General features: G+C 44.8%; 1 protein-coding gene across 2 annotated transcripts in view; it reads right to left on the bottom strand.

Annotated features, from left to right (window-relative positions):
* Positions 1-3,530: 3,530 nt before the first annotated feature.
* Positions 3,531-19,589, bottom strand: part of CD40 (CD40 molecule) — a 170,341-nt gene continuing 154,282 nt past the window's right edge. For both annotated transcript variants that reach the window (XM_077459246.1, XM_077459247.1), the window contains exons 9-10: positions 11,492-11,541; positions 3,531-7,082 (exon numbers count right to left, since the gene is read on the bottom strand). In XM_077459246.1, coding sequence (XP_077315372.1) covers positions 6,936-7,082; positions 11,492-11,541 — 197 coding nt within the window. In that variant the 3' untranslated portion in view covers positions 3,531-6,935. The remainder of the gene's footprint in view (positions 7,083-11,491; positions 11,542-19,589) is intronic.

The following is a 19,589-nucleotide window of genomic DNA, read 5'->3' as shown; positions in this document are numbered from 1 at the left end:
ATGGAATATCCTACTGTTTTAAATACTTTTCTAGCCAAAAATGGTGAACTGATGAATAATAAAATGTGTGGCGTTTTAAAAAAAATTATACTGTCACTGTTGTAACAATGGTGGTGTCAAATTCCAGCTGCAGCCACGAATATGCGACTATAGCTGGGTAATTAACCTGCTGCTGTCACCAGGATATGACAATGGCACTCTCAGCCTCAGCCTGCACATAGATTTTCTAGCTAACAATCTAAGTACCAGCAGACTGAGAGCGATCGACACTGAGGTCAGATGACTTTGCAGTTAGCCCTTTACACACACACAAAACAGCTGCCACCATGTGTTTTCACAGAAACACGCACTTCTGCCATAGCCATTCGGAATTTAAGGAAACCTCTGTAATACACGCTGTCAAGCTGGACAGGGATATAACAGAGGTTAAAATATAAAGTATAGGATTCTTTAATTTTTAGTGTAGGATAAAAAAAAATAATACTTAATGATTTTAGATATAATTTAATGAAAAGACAAGAAAAATGGTACAAACAAAATATTTACAGACAAAGGCCGCGTACACACGGGCGGATTGTCTGCCCAACTTAGTCCGCTGAAACATGTTTCAGCGGACAATCCGCTCGTGTGTAGCTTCAGCTGACTTTTTCAGCGGACAGTCTGGCGGACTAAGTCTTTCGGAATTTCCGTAATTTTGTCCGTCCAAACTTGGTTTCAGCGGACAGTCCGCTCGTGTGTAGGCAAGTTGGACGGACTAAGTATGGCGCATGCTCAGAAAGGATTTACACGCCGAAGGTTGCATTGCAGTGTATTGGACGTCGAATTTCTAGTCCCGTCGTACGTGCCGTACACGTCATCGCGCAAGCTTTCGGCGGACTGTCTGCTCATCGTGTGTGGTCAAGTCCGTTCATTCAAAAGTAGGACGGATTGTCTGTCGGATTGTCTGACGAACTTAGTTGGGCAGACAATCCGCCCGTGTGTACGCGGCCAAAGACTTTACAGAAAATATATTTTAACAGTAAAATAAATGGGAATACAAATTAAATTTTCCTGGTCTTTAGGTCTGGCAGAGTCTAATTCAATGTAGGATAAGTCTGAACTGGATTATCAGAGTCACTGGCCCTTAGAATTATTCTTGGCATATGTGCATTTTTTCCGGAGCCTGCAGTTGCACCAGTTTTTAGTGGAACTTCTAGACGGCATTGACGACTCAATTGGGGGAATTAGAAGTTCTAAAATGTTTGATTATACTTCATCAAGCATTCTTTAATGTCACTTTTATCATTTTATCAATATAATTTTTTATTTTTTTACCAGAGCTTAGTGTCGCTTTAAGTCACAAGAAACCAATCATGAGGGATCTCGTACAAGTGGATTCCCCAGAGGAAGTAAGTTGCCCCATTCCGGCACTTTGTAAGATAGGGGTGTTTGGTATTTGCTTGATAGTAATGTAGGTGTTTGTTATTACCATAGCTTTATTATATCAGTATTTGTGAATTATGTGTAGATCTTGGTTATGGTAGTTTAGGATGGAGCATTTTGGGGGTCAAAGTACTCAAAATGTTTATCACTTAAAGGGTAAGTTCACCTTTACAGAAAAATCTGTAAGGTGAACTTACACAGAACCTCCTCTTCGCCCCCCACCCCCAGTCCTGCTGACCTTGACAGCAGCAATCTCCCGTTCTGAGCCCTGGTATACCAGCGTCAGGAGTGAGTCTGGGGCTTGGAAATCCCCTCGGCATCCACACCTCTTCTTATCAGCTGACAGGACGAGCTATGCGACTGCTGATTGGTTAGCGCCGCCCATGTGACGTTGCTGACCAATTCAAATGTTCCAAAACGTCCGTCCTGAGGAAGGACATTTTGGACATTCAGCTGAGGGGATTTCTAAGCCCAGGACTCCTGGTGATGATATACCGGGGCTCAAAACAATATATTTCTAGGTCAGCGGGACCGGGGGAGGGGGGGATAAGGAGGGGGTCCTATGTAAGTTCACCTTACAACTTTTTCTGTACAGGTGAACTTACACTTTAAAGAGGAGCTCCTGCCCTTACATACAAATACTGTAGCTGCTTTTAATATTAGGACACTTACCTGTCCAGGGATCCCATGATGTCGGCACCCCAGCTGAGGGCTCTCGGGTGTAAGGGAAACTGGCAGTGAAGCCTTGCGGCTTCACAGACCGTTTCCTGCTGTGCATGTGCAAAGAGCACTGCGCTTTTTGAATGGCCTGGCGGCGGGTGAAGGAGGAGGGGTGCCGAACTTCCGGGGGCCATGGCAGGGTCCCCTGGAAGTGGGGAGGAGTACCTGTCAAAAACAGGTACCCGCTCCCCCCACGAAAGGTGACAAATGCGGCAATAGAAGGGGGAGGGAACAAACAAACGGAGCTTCCCCTTTTGGATGGAGCTCCGCTTTAATTGCAGGCTAGACGAGTTTATGCCATATAGCCTCTGCTAATAGATTTAATTACTGCTAGTATTTAAGTGCACCTAGATCGTGTCAAAAGACATTATAAACTAGAAAGCTGTTATTATCAGTTTTACAATATGCCATTACAAATTTCTGGGTTGTGATGTTATGTCTAGGTGCTGATAATGACTGTTTACATTGCAGTTAAAAGTCTTAATAGCACTGCCAAAAGTCCTGTGAAGCTTAAGGGAAGGCCTCTGCTGAATAGGATGTAGGCTAAATGATTGTAAATGCTCAATTTTTATTTTCCTAAAATAATAAATATGGTATACTTACCTGCTCTGTGGAATGGTTTTGCAGAGCAGCCTTGATATTCCTCTTCTGGGGTTCCCCGCCAGAGCTCCTTGTTCCTCCTCTTCTCGGTATGCCACCATAGGAAGCCACTTCCTGTTCTGGCACACCTGCAGGCTTGATCCAGAGCCGATCTGTGTACGTCTATAGACACACACAGTGTGGCTCGGCCCACTCCCCACCCTCAGCTATAATTAAGCACAAACATACGGTGTAAAACACGTTAGTTATTCGCCTCTGCCCCTGCCTCATATGGACTGACTGTTTTGGATTTTAATTTACAAATAAATGTGTTGTATCGGTGTGCGGCTGTCCAGCACTCTTTCCTTCCCCTCTCTGCTCCTTGGATTTGACTGACAGCAGCAGGAGCCAATAACTCCTTCTGCTGCCTGTGTCCCTGTGAGAAAAGGAAGAGAGGGGGAGAGAAGACTGCAGCCAGACACAGCACTGGATCACTGACAGGCTCAGGTATATGATTAGAGAAGGGGGGAATGAAATAATGGGTAGTTTTTTACCTGTATGCATTCAGGTAAAAACATCGAGGCTTTAGAACCCTTTTCTAAAAAAAGTATTTTAAAAATGTCTCTGCCTGGGCTTGCAAATTTCAGAGCAATAATGCTGTCCCGTGTTTCTTGTTCAGTTCTGGGTTCCTCAGACCTCATTATCTGCACAGCTGTATATTGCGATAAGTCAGGAATTTACTCATGCAGACTTGTAAAGGTTACTGAAAGGTCCTCTTTAATTAACCAATAAAAATATCACTTAACTCGTTATGTTAAAGTACACACACATTTATTTCTTACATTTCTTCATGAATTGCATAAATTACACAAACCACTGAAATTGATTATTTCTACTCAAAGACAATTTTGAGAGGATACTACAAGGAAGTAATGATTTAAAGGATATCTATCGTCACAGCATCCATTTTTATTTTATAACATCAGGATTGTAATAACAATACAATCAATACAATACAATTAGTTATTTTTGACAATCCAATATAAACTTACATGAAAATCTCCTTTATTGTTGTGAGTTCTGCCTATCTACTGTACATCTTTCTACAATTTCCCAGATTCCCTGTATGCTTTGCAGATTCTCCTCTGCTGTTTACTTTCCATTTCTAAAGACTACATATCCCATGGTACCTTGCTATCTGCAAGCAGATGTGATCTGGTGTCTGTACCGACTGTGCCTCATGAAACTATCCTCTGTAGTTCAGAAGGCAGGCTCTGTGCAATCTGTGACACAAAAGTGCTTACTCAAATGGCATAGTGAATACATGTCACCAAATTCAAGGAAGTAAATGTGTGGAATTCTTCAAAAAGTAAGTTTTCAAATTTCAAGGTCAATCAAATTAATAGTTGTAGGCTAGACCTAATTTAAATATTATGTGGAAATTAATATATTTAACATTTTGACCATAGATACACCTATCAATAAATGGCGAACCACGGTCCAGACCCAAACCGAGTGACAGTCCGATCTGGACTGCCACCCAATCCTGTCCACAGGTTCCCCCTCCTCTGCAGTCATTGGTTGCTAGGACGGCTGGCATTCCAACAACCAATGATGTCATATGCATGGTCCGCCCCCAGCATAACATGAGGAAGGAAGTGGAACTTCCTCCACCTTTACATGCAGCCACCTCTGCCTCCTGGCTCTTGCCTGGCACTAAAAGGTATGGGGAATTGTGATGGGGACACCTAATGTAAGGGAGCGTCCCTAATATAAGACGGCACTGTAATAGGGACACCTGGTGTAAAAGGGTACTTTAATGGGAACACCTGATGTAAGGGAGGACAGTGATGAGGGTCTATTTTTTGATATCTGTACAATGACTACATACAGTATATACTGAATCATAGTCCAGATATAAGATTTGGGCTGGAAAAAGGTTTACTGACCACACCTTTCATTTTAATTCAAAACACCTGCTTTAAAGCTGAAATTTATGATTGCATATTTATGGACAGTTATATTGGTCCAGTGTCAACCAATGTAAGTATGCATATGTCATATCTGGCTACTGGAAATCACTGTAGTAGGCACTGTCACTACTGCAATCACTGATAGCTTCTGTGTCCTGTGCCCTGCAGCTTAGTGAACACAGGGGATTGCTAGCTCTGCCAGTGGCGGCCCATGCATTGTGGGCGCATGGGCACCACCCCCCCCCCATTCTTGCTGCGGCCTACCTATCCATGCGCCCGACCCTTTCAGGATGCGGGACGTATTGACTCCTATGGTGGGGGCAGGAGGTTGTGTATTTTTTTTAGCACCTGATTAGAGCCAGAGGCTCTAATAGGCTTCAAAATAAGTTGGGCTCAGGTTTGCAGAGAGTGCACCCTGATCCCACCCAATTGTGTGACCACAGCAAATTAATATTCACTATTTTCACACCGCATTGCCTCCCCGCTAATCAGGAGGCAGGTCAGCGAGACCTGTTTCCTGATTGGCCAAAGCGCCAGGTGTCCCTACTGGATGCTCAGCGCTTTGGCAGAAGTGGGACAGAGCAGATGAAGCTCACTGAAGAGGAGACGCCGGAGAAAAGGACATCTTATCAAGGTAAGTGCCTCCTGCACGGTGGTGTCCCGGGATCCATCCGCGCGGGGGATGGTGTGAGTGGGCCCGGGGTTCCCGCAATCCATTCATGGTGGAGTTGGTAGCGGGGTGTCAGCATATGATGGGCAGACTGGCAGCATGTGATGGGCACATTGGCAGCATGTGATGGGCACACTGGCAGCATTTTATGGGCACACTGGCAGCATTTTATGGACATACTGGCAGCATATGATGGGCACACTAGCAGCATTTGATGGGCACACCGGCAGCATATAATGGGCATAGTGGCAGCATTTGATGGCACAGTGGCTGCGTTTGATGGGCACAGTGGTAGCATTTGATGGCACAGTGGCAGTGTTTTAGCACAGTGGCTGCAATTGATGGCACAGTGGCAGCATTTGAGGGCACAGTGGCAGCATTTAATGGGTACAGTGGCAGCATTTGATGGCACAGTGGCAACGTTTAATGGGCACAGTGGCAGCATTTAATGGGCACAGTGGCAGCGTTTAATGGGCACAGTGGCAGCATTTGGCAGAGTGGCAGCGTTTGATGGGCACAGTGGCTGCAATTGATGGCACAGTGACAGCATTCGAGGGCACAGTGGCAGCGTTTGATGGGCTACAATTGATGATTTTTTTTCAAAAAATGTTTGCGCCTCCCCAAAAATTTTGAGCACCAGCCGCCACTAAGCGCTGTCATTTTCTTCATGAATGCAAAGCGCTCTCTGATTGGACGAGGTGAAGAGGCGTGGCGGTGACATCGCAATCTCCTTGGCGGACAGATGTAATTTCAATAGAACAAGTGGTGATCATCACACTCAAAGTCCATTGATACTTTCTCTAGCTATTTAACTGAAAGTACACGCCTTAGTACAGACATAAAGCTTTAAGTAGAGTCTACAAGGGCCTGACATTGCGCCCACAATGTACTGATTATGGTTGAAAATGCTCATTTGCAAAAAAATATATAATAATTGCACATTTTTTCTGCAAATGTATTATTATTTTGTAAAAGGTGGACTTAACTTTTTTAAAAAGCTTGCATACCTCAAAAATTTCAAGATGAGCGGACAGTCCTACCTGGCCTGTCAGGCAATAACATGTAATGGTAGCAATCCTAGACCTATCCCTTTGCTGTAGGTAGGAGGCTTCCTCTATCAGTTACATCCTATCAGAGGGAAGCTTCAGAATTCAGAAAGAGCTTCAGAAAGTACTTACTGTACATGCATGGCTTGGTTGCAGGACATACATAACTTCAGAGGTATGTCTACCTACATATTAAATGGACAAGATGTTCTATGCAGTAGATGTGCATACAACCGGAGAAGTGAGAAGTCCAAAGCCCTACATAGAAACATTGTCTTATCCTTCATGTGTATAGATACCTTATGACCAGTTCAGCATTTCCACACAGAAATTGTTATTTTGCCCTGGTCTTGCTAGTCTCTCACATGCAGACAAATCTCATCTTGACCTGAAGACAACAACATTTTTAAACTATAACAATCTATTTACATTACTTCTTGACTTGGCTCCAGTCTCATGAGTGACGCCTTTGTAATAGTATTAAAAATATAGGAATCCGTTTAAATAACTTCTGCTTGAGCGCCATCATTTTTCCTCCTGTGACATGTGATAGTCTTTTCCCTGTTCCTGAGCCACAGGCAGTCCTTGCATAGTGATATCCTGATCATCCATGTCTTCTACAGGAAGGTTTTGTATAACCAGTGGAACCGCATTGCCGTTCTTGGCTACATCCTGTTATAAAAAAAAAAAAAATACAAACAATGGCAATCTTGTATCACACATGGTGGTTATGCCCTAAGCTTGTAGATAGGTCCCTTATATTGTTTAATTGTAAAGTGTGGGCTGTCATTTCAAATGACCACAGCAGTGTTTCTCAACTCCAGTCCTCAAGGCGCCCCAACAGGTCATGTTTTCAGGATTTCCCTCAGATGAAATGGCTGTGGTAATTACTAAGGCAGTGAAACTGATCAATTCCCCTATGCAAAATAATGGAAATCCTGAAAACACCTGTTGGGGCGCCTTGAGGACTGGAGTTGAGAAACACTAGACTACCTTACTAGTGCCTATGTGCTTTATAGAAGCTAGCCAGTCAGGAACTTGAGGTGACTTGGCACAGGTGATGGAGGTCCCCAGTTGCAAAGGAGCCTGTGTGCTTGATTCCTTCCCTACAGATTGGTACCCCAACTTGGGTTTGAATTCAGTACTGGGGCTTCCTAGGGACCCAGCCTGGAAGTCACAGAAGATGGGGTAAGGCCTTGGAATATTAAAGCACAAGTCAGTAATGCTAGAGCTTCCTGGGATACAGATTTAGAAGTGGAGAGGAAGAGTTGAACATGGGTATCAATGTCACTGGGATGAGGGGAAAGTTTGCTGGGTTGGTGGAGTTCAGTGCATGCTACACGGCACCAACTCAGAAGTGCTGCACAGTAGGGAGAAGTGTGCTAATGAACTGTTATGTGAGGTGTTTAGTTCAAGAAAAGAGTGATCCACACTAAAGTTACTTAAACGTCTGCTCAGAAGAAGTGGCATTCATATCGGAGAGGGCTGACCTATCTTGCAAGGGCATGAGCACTCCGCTTCTCCAGGTCCCCTCAGTAAACCCTGCCAACAAGCAATTCTGGACTGCTATCTTTTCACGTTTAAATACATTGAAAGGCCAGAAAGTCCCTCTCACAGCGGAATATGCCCTTCTCTGTGCCCTTGTACACTCGGTCGGACATTCCGACGGAAAAGGTCCGATCGGACCACGTTGTTGGATAATCCGACCATGTGTGGGCTCCATCTGACTTTTTGCGTCGGAATGTCTGACCAACAAAGTTTGAGAGCTGGACAATGGCGGCTGGTAAAGTTTTTGGATGGGGGGGAGCCAGACCCCGCCCATCATGACCCCGCCCATCTTTTTGGCCCCTCCCACTTCTCATAAAACACTCCCCTTATGTAATCTGAAAAAAAAATTGGCGTGGGTTCCCCCCTCCGAGGGCATACCAGGCCCTTAGGTCTGTTATGGATTCCAAGGGGAACCCCCTACGCCGAAAAAACGGCGTGGGGGTCCCCCCAGATCCACACCAGACCCTTATCCGAGCACGCTACCCGGCCGGCCAGGAAAGGGGGTGGGGACGAGCGGGCGGCCCCCCCTCCTGAGCCGTACCAGGCCGCGTGCCCTCAACATGGGGGGGTGCCTTGGGGGAGGGGGGCGTGCGGCCCCCCCACCCCAAAGCACCTTGTCCCCATGTTGATGAGGACAAGGGCCTCTTCCCGACAACCCTGGCCGTTGGTTGTCGGGGTCTGCGGGCGGGGGGCTTATCGGAATCCGGGAGCCCCCTTTAATAAGGGGGCCCCGGATACCGGCCCCCCACCCTATGTGAATGAGTATGGGGTACAATGTACCCCTACCCATTCACCTGTGAAAAAAAAGTACAAAAAAAACACAACACAGGGTTAAAATATTTTATTGCACAGCTCCGGGGGTCTTCCATCTTCGGGGGTCTTCTCGCCGGACTCCTCCGCTATCTTCTTGTAGCTCTTTTGCTAGCGGAGGAGCATGGCTTTCTTCTTCGCCGCCGGCCTCTTCTTCCGACTTCGGGGGTCTTGTCCCCCTCTTCGGTTCTTCTGCCGGGCCACCGCGCCTTCTTATAGCTCTTTTACAGGCGGTGGCCCGGTCTTCTGTCGCCGCCGCCGCCGCCCGTTCTTCTTCTTCTTCTTCTTCTCCTTCTTCTCCAGGAGATGTTGCCTCGACGATCTCCCTGGCCGGAATGCCAGGGACGCGCTGCGCTGCCACTTATATAGGGACAATGGGGCGGTGTCACATGGGTTGATGTCACATGGGTTGGTCACATGGGTTGATGTCACATGGCGACTGTGACATCAACCCATGTGACCAACCCATGTGACATCAACCCATGTGACACCGCCCCATTGTCCCTATATAAGTGGCAGCGCAGCGCGTCCCTGGCATTCCGGCCAGGGAGATCGTCGAGGCAACATCTCCTGGAGAAGAAGGAGAAGAAGAAGAAGAAGAAGAAGAACGGGCGGCGGCGGCGGCGGCGATAGAAGACCGGGCCACCGCCTGTAAAAGAGCTATAAGAAGGCGCGGTGGCCCGGCAGAAGAACCGAAGAGGGGGACAAGACCCCCGAAGTCGGAAGAAGAGGCCGGCGGCGAGGAAGAAAGCCGGGCTCCTCCGCTGGCAAAAGAGCTACAAGAAGATAGCGGAGGAGTCCGGCGAGAAGACCCCCGTAGACGGAAGACCCCCGGAGCTGTGCAATAAAATATTTTAACCCTGTGTTGTGTTTTTTTTTTGTACTTTTTTTCACAGGTGAATGGGTAGGGGTACATTGTACCCATACTCATTCACATAGGGTGGGGGGGCCGGTATCCGGGGCCCCCTTATTAAAGGGGGCTCCCGGATTCCGATAAGCCCCCCGCCCGCAGACCCCGACAACCAACAGCCAGGGTTGTCGGGAAGAGGCCCTTGTCCTCATCAACATGGGGACAAGGTGCTTTGGGGTGGGGGGGCCGCACGCCCCCCCTCCCCCAAGGCACCCCCCCATGTTGAGGGCACGCGGCCTGGTACGGCTCAGGAGGGGGGGCCGCCCGCACGTCCCCACCCCCTTTCCTGGCCGGCCGGGTAGCGTGCTCGGATAAGGGTCTGGTGTGGATCTGGGGGGGACCCCCACGCCGTTTTTTCGGCGTAGGGGGTTCCCCTTGGAATCCATACCAGACCTAAGGGCCTGGTATGCTCTCGGAGGGGGAACCCACGTCAAATTTTTTTTCAGAAATTTGGCGTGGAGTTCCCCCTTCAGAGCTCATTCTCTGATTGGCCACGGCAAAAGTCGCCTGGCCTGGGGAAACCTTTCTGGCTGTGAAAGCTTTTTGCATTCATTTAGCTAAATGCATGAACATTCTCAACAAAGTAGAAACTAGAAAGCCTTTATGCGGTGACTCACCTGTCTCACTGTCTGGCAGCTCCGCTCAGGCTAAGGAACGAAGCTGCCGACGTCACTTCCGGGTTTTGTGAAGCAGCCGAAAGCCGGAAGTGACTGCCTGTCTAAGAATGACAATGCTCCCGCCCGTAGAATCACAGTGATTTTACGGGCGGAAGCTAGTCGGCGTTCTGCAGTGCGCCGCAAGGCGGGTTTTTAACCCGCAAATGAAGCGCCATGGATGCAATCTTGTGATTGCATCGACGTGGCGCTTCTCATAGTGCACTGTGACCGGCGCCACAGTACACTATGTCAAATTGTTAAATGACTTTTTTTTTTTTTTTTTAACTTTTTTTTTTTTTTTAACTTTTTTTTTTTTTTTACACCTAGGGAGAGGGGGGGCGGCGCCCGGGCGCCCCCTATGGGCGGGCCGCCACTGGAGCTGAATATAAAATTTTCCGACAACATGAGAATTCCGATCGAACAAAGTGCCACGCATGCTCAGATCAAATTACAAGACCAAAGCTATTGCCTACTAGCCGCAATGTAGTCCTGTCGCAATGACCGAACGTCACCCCGTTCCGAACTATCGGATTTTCCAACAACTTTGTCTGACCGTGTGTATGCAACACCACTTTCGGACAAAATCCGTCTGAAAAAATACAACGGATTTTGTTGTTGGAATGTCCGACCCCGTGTACAAGGGCTGTGTCAGACCATCTGGTGTGTTTAAAGTACAATTTAAACTTTTGGTCCATGTCCATGCTGCTAAGCAGAGGATTGGTAAAACATGGAAATATCCCAATGTTTCTATAGTTGAAACTAAATCCAGGATCACGCAGACTATTTTGTACAAAAAAGTAGAGGCTCAGTTGTCTGATACAATGTAAAAATACCTTGCTGTTTGGTACCCCTGGTTTCTTCTTCACTTTCTTTCGTCTGGAATGGATTCTGTCCCTACTGGTCTTTAGGCTTGACCACACCATCGTCCCTCTTACCTATCCTTTTCCTTCACAGGCCCAGCACTCATTTCTTCTGTCCCTCACTTCTGTCAATTTATTCATTTGTCAGAAAGACTTTGGATTTTTATAAAGCATTACATACAGCCAGTGTCTTTATCCAACCAAACCCCATTCTGATATATTTCAACTAACCCATGCCCATACAGTTGGCAGGTCTGCCGAAAAGTATAGATCTTACTTATGTTAATAAACTCTTACCTGTATTTCATGTTGCATCTTGACCTTCTTTCCTTTTCGTCTTTTTCTAACTAAACAAAAAATAAATAAAAAATAAATATATATATATATATATATATATCAATTATAATATATAACTTTTTTTTTTGATGAAGGAGAGGGTTAGACCAGGAACTTTATTACATATGCCCTCTAGTAACCACCCATTGGCAATTGTACTCGTCTGTCACTTTCAGGAACTAATAGGGAGTCGTGAAAAAAGGTGGGCCAATTTATAACCTTCTCAGTTAAATTTGCACATTACCCCAGGTTTCCGAAGTTACCAGGGTCCTTATGTATATAATAAAAGTTAGGCAGAGGCATTTAAAGTGACACTAAACTATATTCTTATTCTCCAAAAATCACCCATACACAACCACTATTTAACCACTCGACCTTCAGAAGATTTACCCCCCCCCCCCCTTCATGACAGGCCATTTTTCTGTGTTAGTTTAACTGACATTTGCGTATGACATTGTACCCAAATAAAAATGTTGTACTTTTTTCCCCACAAATAGATTTTTCTTTTTGGTGGTCTTTGATCACCTCTGCGGTCTTTATTTTTTGCATTATCAACAAAAAAAGACAGACAATTTTGAAGAAAAAAAAACTATATTTTTTACTTTCTGCTATAAAACATACCCAATATTTTTTTTTTTAAAAAATCACATTTACTACATCAGTTTAGGCCAATATGTATTCTGCTACATATTTTTGCTAAAAAAAATCCCAATAAGCGTATATTGATTGGGTTGCGCAAAAGTTATAGCGTCTACAAACACTGGAATATCTTTATTTATTTTTATTTTTTTACTAGTAATGGCGACTATCGGCGACTTATAGCGGGACTTCAATATTGTGGCGGACAAATCAGACACCTTTTTGGGGACCAGTGACACTAATAAATATTAAATAATAAACTAAAAAAATATGGACTGTCACTGTACTAATGACACTGGAAGGGAAGGTGTTAACACCAGGAGTGATCCTTTGTAAACCTTCAAACTCAGCATGACAACTCCAGGGCTAGGGTAGTGGCCTCCTTGGATTCTAAGAAGGCAGTAGACTCTGTAGAGTGGCCTTATTTGTTCTATCTGTTTGAATCCTATGGGTTTGGACCTGTTTTTATCTCCTGGGTGAGACTATTGAGCCGATGGTGAGGTTACAGGTGAACGGCATTATTTTAGAGCCCTTTCCTATTTTTCGGGGGACTAGTCAGGGATGCCCACTGTCGCCCCTCCTGTTTGCCCTAGGCATAGAGCACCCCGCTGCTAGGTTGCGGTCAAGTGACACTTTTTCCGGCCTTTGGGTTGTGTGGTTGGAAGAACGCCTCTCATTATAGGCAGATGACATGCTACTGTACCTTCAGGACCCCGGTCCCGCACTTTGGGCTGCCTTTGGGCTGATCCAGGAATTCGGGGACTACTCACGCTTTCACATTAATTGGACTTTCAAATATTTGGGGATCCAAGTTCAGCTCCTCATGTCTAAGTTTTTGGAGGTCAACTTGACACAGATTATAGGGGCCTTTCACGAGAAGGTGCAAAAATGGCATAGTCTACCACTTACGATGATGGGTCGAATAAATCTATTTAAAATTATTTTTCTTCCTAAATTCTTGCACATTCTCTCGAATTCTTCAGTTTTTGTGCCAAAGCAAGTCTTCTGGGGCATAGACTATTGTGATGGGTTTTTTTGTGGGGATCTCGCTCTCCTCAGTTATCTATAGCTATGTTGAAACTGTCCATTACTATGGCGGGCTTAGCCCTCCCGGATTTACATTCATACTAATTTGCCTCTCAACTGTCCTTCTTACACTAGTGATTTCTACCCCAGAAACTATGTTGCTAGAAGCTGTGGTGGCCACTTCCCAGGAGACCCTTTTAAATATTTATTATAGGAGGGGTGTCCTGGGTAGGAGGGTGGTCTCTGTGATGGCATTTCCTGGTAGGATTTTTCCCATTTGTTCCCAGCAGGTGGGAGATGCGCTTTTAGGGCTCTCTCCTAATAGCCCGCTATGGTGTAATATGTCTTTGACGGAGTTCCACAAATTTGAGGGTGGCTCTGTGTGGGCCCAATTTGGGATAAAGTACCTACATCATATATATCAGGAAGGTAAGATATGCACTTTTGATCAACTGAGGGACCAGTTTGGGATACCCAGGACCTGGCGCTTCAGATATGCTCAAATGCATCATGTGGCAGTAGAGCAGTTTGGGGAGGGGAAGTGCAGGTTCAAAATACCTCTTTGGAAACTACCCTATTGGACCCTAAGAGGATTTCTAGGTATTACCAGGCGGTGGGACCTGGGGATCATGGGTTGATAGGTAGGGCAAAATCTAGATGGATAGCCTTTGCACCTGAGTTGTCGGATGAGCTGTGGCAGGAGGTCCATGATACTTATCTTGCTACGGTCATATCTTCGACGGATAGGATAATTTAGCTTAGGTACCTCCATCAGATGTACTATACGCTGGTTAGATTATTGTGAATGCGTAAGAGGGACGCTATGACTTGTCACAAATGCCTGGGGGATGAAGAGACTTTTCTCCATATGGTATTGGAATGTACCAAGATAAGGCCTTGGTCTATGGTGTTGAAGTTAGGGATGTGGATGAAGGTCATAAATGATGACATTATTTAGTATCATATGATGTATGAGGCGCAGGACTCTCCCAACAATTTTAGGAAGGTGTGATTTTGGTGGGTGGACTCGAAAGATATGCTGGAGCGGGATGTGAATCCATGAGTGGTAAAGGAGGGGAGGAGATGCTGCATGATAAATGTGTTCTTTTGTAAGCCATAGCCTGAAGTTAGGATAATGCTGCGTACACGCGATCGGACTTTCCGTCAGAAAAGGTCAGATGGACTTTCAGCGGAGTTCCGACGGACTTCCGAATGAATGGACTTGATCACACAGGAACGGACTAAGTCTGTTTGAAAGTCCTTTCGTTTTGAACATGACGTAAGACGGGACTAAAAAAGGAAGTTCAATAGCCAGTAGCCAATAGCTTCCCTTGCGTCGTATTTAGTCTGTCGGACCAGCATACAGACGAACGGTTTTCCCGATAGGAATTGAGTCCGTCGGACAGATTTGAAACATGTTCTATTTCTACGTCCGTCTGATTTTTTAGTGAGAAATGATCAGATTAGCCCACACACGATCGTATTGTCCGACGGACTGATTCCGTCGGACCTAGTCTGACAGAAAGTCCGGTCATGTGTACGCGGCATAAAAGTACTGCACACAGTTATAAATTATGGGATTCTGGAGTAGTTTACTCCATCTGCAATTGCCCATGGTTTATGTATATAGTTTGACCTACACAGCGGAGTGGTCAAGCTCCTTGGTTTTTCTAGGGTGTTCGTGGCCCTTGTGGGGGGGTTTCCAGAGTATTGGATGGGGTACACAGTTTTGTTTGTTCCTAATTTTAAAAAAAAGAAGCAGACTTTATAGATAACAGGTGTCGGATATGTGATTCCGGTAGGAGTCTTATGATGTGAGATGCCGACCCTTCAGGCTGGTTATTTTGAAATGTATAAAGTTCTTTGATCTGTTTTACATTTATCTGGCATTTTGTATGTGAACTATATTTTCTGCTAATAAAAATCTTTAAAAAAAAAGTCAGAAGGGTTAAATGTATGCCTAGGCTGTGCTTGCTGACTGTGGGGGAGGTGTTTGGACTAGAAGAAGGTAAAGATCTGTGTTCCTGCTTAGCAGGAACACAGGATCAGTACAATCCCCTCACACAGAACGGTGGTCTGCCTTGTTTACACAGGCAGACTGCCGTTGTGCCTGTGTCCCAAACGATTGGTGGGTCCTGGCGGTCATCGAGTGCGGGTTGCCGGAAGCACACACGGCCCCAGATCCAGAAGTGTCAGTAGTATATGTACGTGGGGCAGTCAAGAGGTTACAGTGACACTAAACTATGAGTTTAGCATGTCTTTAAGAGGGAATGCATTCTATTCAATATTGTCATATTAGCTAACGTATAGTGGGGAAAGATACTTAACCAATAGTCGACCAGAGCACGGCGATGTACGTCGGCACAATGGCATGGCTGGGCAAATGGGCGTAGAGCTATGTTCCCTTTAAATCGCAGCATTGTGGGTGCGCACGGTTACGGAGCACGCAGCAGATGCGTGCGGTCCTGCGAATTCTATGTCCGCCGGAGGCCCGTGATCGTGTCATGGAGAGGAAGAACAGGGAGATGCCTTTGTAAACGAGGCATTTCCCCTTTCTGCCTAGTGACATGACAGGGATCTACTGCTCCCTGTCATTGGAAGCAGTGATCGCTGTCATGTAAGTGGAAGCACATTCCCCCCACAGTTAGAACACCTCCCTAGGACACAATTAACCCGTTGATCACCCCCTAGTGTTTAACCCCTGCCATTGCCATTTGCACAGTAATCGGTGCATATAGCACTGATCGCTGTATAAATGACAATGGTCCCAAAATGGTGTCAAAAGTGTCCGATGTGTCCACCATAATGTCGCAGTCACGATAAAAATCAGAGAGATTTTTTTTTTTACCAAAATTATGTAGAATACAGAATCGGCCTAAACTGAGAAAAAATTATTATTTTTTTTATACATTTTTTCTGGATGTTTATTAAATAAAGCTTTTTTTCAAAATTGACACTTTTTTTTGTTTATAGCGCAAAAAATAAAAACCACAGAGGTGATAAAATAACGCCAAAAGAAAGCTCTATTTGTGGGGAAAAAATGACGTCAATTTTGTTTGGGTGCAACGTCACACGACCGCGCAATTGTCAGTTAAATTGACGTAGTGCCGAATCGCAAAAAGTGCTCTGGTCAGGAAGGGGGTAAATCATACCGTGGCTCAAGCGGTTAAAGAAATCAGGTGGTCTGGTGCACCGTGGCTACGCTTGGATAAAATTAAAGTAGTCTTAATCTTCTGTAGGCAATTCAAAGCTTATTTTCAAAGCTGACTATAGTGTAAACAGTGGCACAATGTTGCTGTATGAAGCTGTAAGCAGATCCTCTTTCTGCTATATTGCTGTGCATGGAGTGTTTTCATCAACAAGCTGCATTGTTCCTGGACAGAGCAAGCAACAGTGCCACCTGCAGGCTGAAAACAGACTCAGCAGCACAGTACATGCAAACACAGTGTAACAGCATCAGGCAGACCAAAGCTCAATGGCTCAGCTACTGCACATTAGGAAATAGGCATGGAATAAATTCCTTAAAAAAGCCTTTGCCAAGCATAGAGCTTTACATTGTCTATGTAATGTCGCCATTGTTATATAAATGCCTCTCTGTTTGTTACTGGCAAAAAACTAAGGCTGGGTCCTGCAGTTATAAATCTTTATCACAGTGACAAGGATTTTTATTTTGGTCATGTAATACTATGCCCTGTACACACGGTCGGAAATTCAGAAAAGGTCTGATTGGATTATATTGTCGGAAAACCCAATCGTGTGTGGGCTCTATCGGACTTTTTCCGTCGGAAATTCCGACGGAAACAATTTGAGAGCAGAATCTAAAATTTTCTGCCAAAAAAAATGCGATGTGACTTTTTCCGATCTTTTGTAGAGAATTCCGACGGACAAAGTGCCACGCATGCTCAGATCAAATTACGAGAACAAAGCTATTGGCTACTAGCCTGAACGTAGTCCCGTCGTACGCAATGAACGTCACCTCGTTCCGAACGATCGGATTTTCTGACAACTTTGTCTGACCGTGTGTATGCAACACCAGTTTCGGACAAAATCCGTCTGAAAAAATCCGACGGATTTTGTGGTCGGAATGTGTGTACAGGGCATAAGCGCTGCACGATTCTGGGCAAAATGAGAATCACGATTTGTTTGCTTAGAATAAAAAGATCACGATTCGCTCACGATTCTCGCAAAAATCTTTCACATTATACCAAAAAAAATTGGGCTAACTTGCTGGTTAGTTTTTTTTTGTTTTTTTATTCTTTAAAGTCATTTTTTCTCAAAAAATTGCATTTGAAAGACCGCTGCACAAATACAGTATGACATAAAATATTGCAACGGCCACCATTTTATTCTCTAGGGTCTCTACTAAAAAATATATATAATGTTTGGGGGTTCTAAGAAATTTTAGAGCAAAAAAAAAAAAATGATTTTAACTTGAAACTTGAAACCAACAAATGTCAGAAAAAAGTTTGGTTAAAATTTCCTCATTTACACACAAAGTCTATTCCTTTGACAAATTGTTACAATGTTTATACTTAGTTCCACTGCTAAAGAATGTTGTGATTCTTGGCAGACTGCACGTTTTTTTTTTTCTTCCTTTCTTTTGAGGGCTGTGGCTTCAGAAGAGCAGAGGGAATTCTTTGCATAGAAAGAATCGTGAAACACTTTTGTTAAGATCGCAACAGGGAAAAAAATCGCGATAGCGATTCTTGACGACTAATCGTGCAGCTCTATTTAATATTGAAACCTCACTGGACTCAACACAACACATTATTTGCAGAACAATGTGGGGTTCAAGGAAATTTGTACTAAGAAACAATAAAGGCCATCATTGATTACATCCCCAAGGGAAAACGAGTTGCCTGGCTGTCTTTGGGTTCAATACTTTCTGAACCATCGCCCTGGAACAATTATGTAGCAATTAAAGTCTGAACCCCTGAACAGTGTTGCCAACCTCCCACAGCATTTTTTTTACTGACAAAACATGGCAAGTTTTCTGACGGAGCAATTTTTACTGACATTGTGAAAAATTACAGAACTAAACAAAGAAAACTGATATTTAAACTGTATAAACACAATATTAAAACAATAGCAAAACCCATAACAAGTAATTTGCCTGATTTACACTTAAAAAGTAAACACAACATAACAAATTATCAGCCCCTGATGTTTACAGACAGTTGTAAAAAATCACAGATTTTTACAAACTGTCTGTAAATTTACTGACTGTTGGCAACCCTGCCCCTGAACTTTATACTTATATTGCAGGTTAGTGAATTAGAAAGTCTGGAAGCCACTAGTCAGCATGACAGGCTAGGCAAACAATAAAAAAATAAAAAAGCGAGTCAGCAACAGCAGTCCACATATTCCTTTAAGTCTTTGTTTCTCAAGATGGCGAGCATGGGGCATAATTTGCCATGGATCAGCCTCATAACAACCAATGATGCTCTGGGGCCAGGATGCATGGCATCATTTGTTGCTATGGTGTTGGCCCACCCTCACCATGGCAATTCACTACGCGGATCCAGGGCAGATGGCATGTAGGGGCGCTCTCAGCATTCAGTAGAGCACAGACGTCTGCCTTCTCCAGACCAGCTCCAGCTCCCACCTTCCACTATGCTGCTGCAGTCAAAGGGTAGGGCTCTGATAAACTATATTAGCAAAAGTATTGGGACACCTGCCTTTACACACACAAACTTTAATGGCATCCCATTCTTAGTCCGTAGGGTTCAATATTGAGTTGGCCCACCATTTGCAGCTATAACAGCTTCAACTCTTCTGGTAAGGCTGTCCATAAGATTTAGGAGTGTGTCAATGGGAATGTTTGACCATTCTTCCAGAAACGCATTTGTGAGGTCAGGAACTGATGTGCACGATAAGGCCTGGCTCGCAGCTTCCACTCTAATTCATCCCAAAGGTGTTCTATTGGGTTGAAGTCAGAGGTGCTTTGTGCACTGGTCCAAATCAGGGTGGATTATGATATGGGTTTTTTTTTTCAGGGGTTGAGCTTGGCCCCTTAGTTCCAGTAAAGGGAACTCTTAGGCCTCAGCATACCAAGACATTTTGGACAATTTCATGCTCCCAACTTTCTGGGAACAGTTTGGGGATGGCCCCTTCCTGTTCCAACATGACTGCAGACCAGTGCACAAAGCAAGGTCCATAAAGATAGGGATGAGTGAGTTTGGGGTGGAGAAACTTAACTTAGCCTGCACAGAGTCCTGACCTCAACCCGATAGAACACCTTTGGGATGAATTAGGATGGAGAATGTGAACCAGGCCTTCTCATCCAACATCAGTGCCTGACCTCATAAATGGAAGAATAGTCAAACATTCCCATAGACACACTCCTAAACCTTGTGGACAGTCTTCCTAGAAGAGTTGAAGTTGTTATAGCTGT

The sequence above is a fragment of the Lithobates pipiens genome, unplaced genomic scaffold (genome assembly GCF_037356315.1).
Source record: "Lithobates pipiens isolate NorthernLeopardFrog02 unplaced genomic scaffold, aLitPip1_a1.2 Scaffold_28, whole genome shotgun sequence".
Lineage (NCBI taxonomy): Eukaryota > Metazoa > Chordata > Amphibia > Anura > Ranidae > Lithobates > Lithobates pipiens.
Note: the sequence above shows the minus strand (reverse complement) of the source record. Positions and strands in the feature narration are given on the sequence as shown.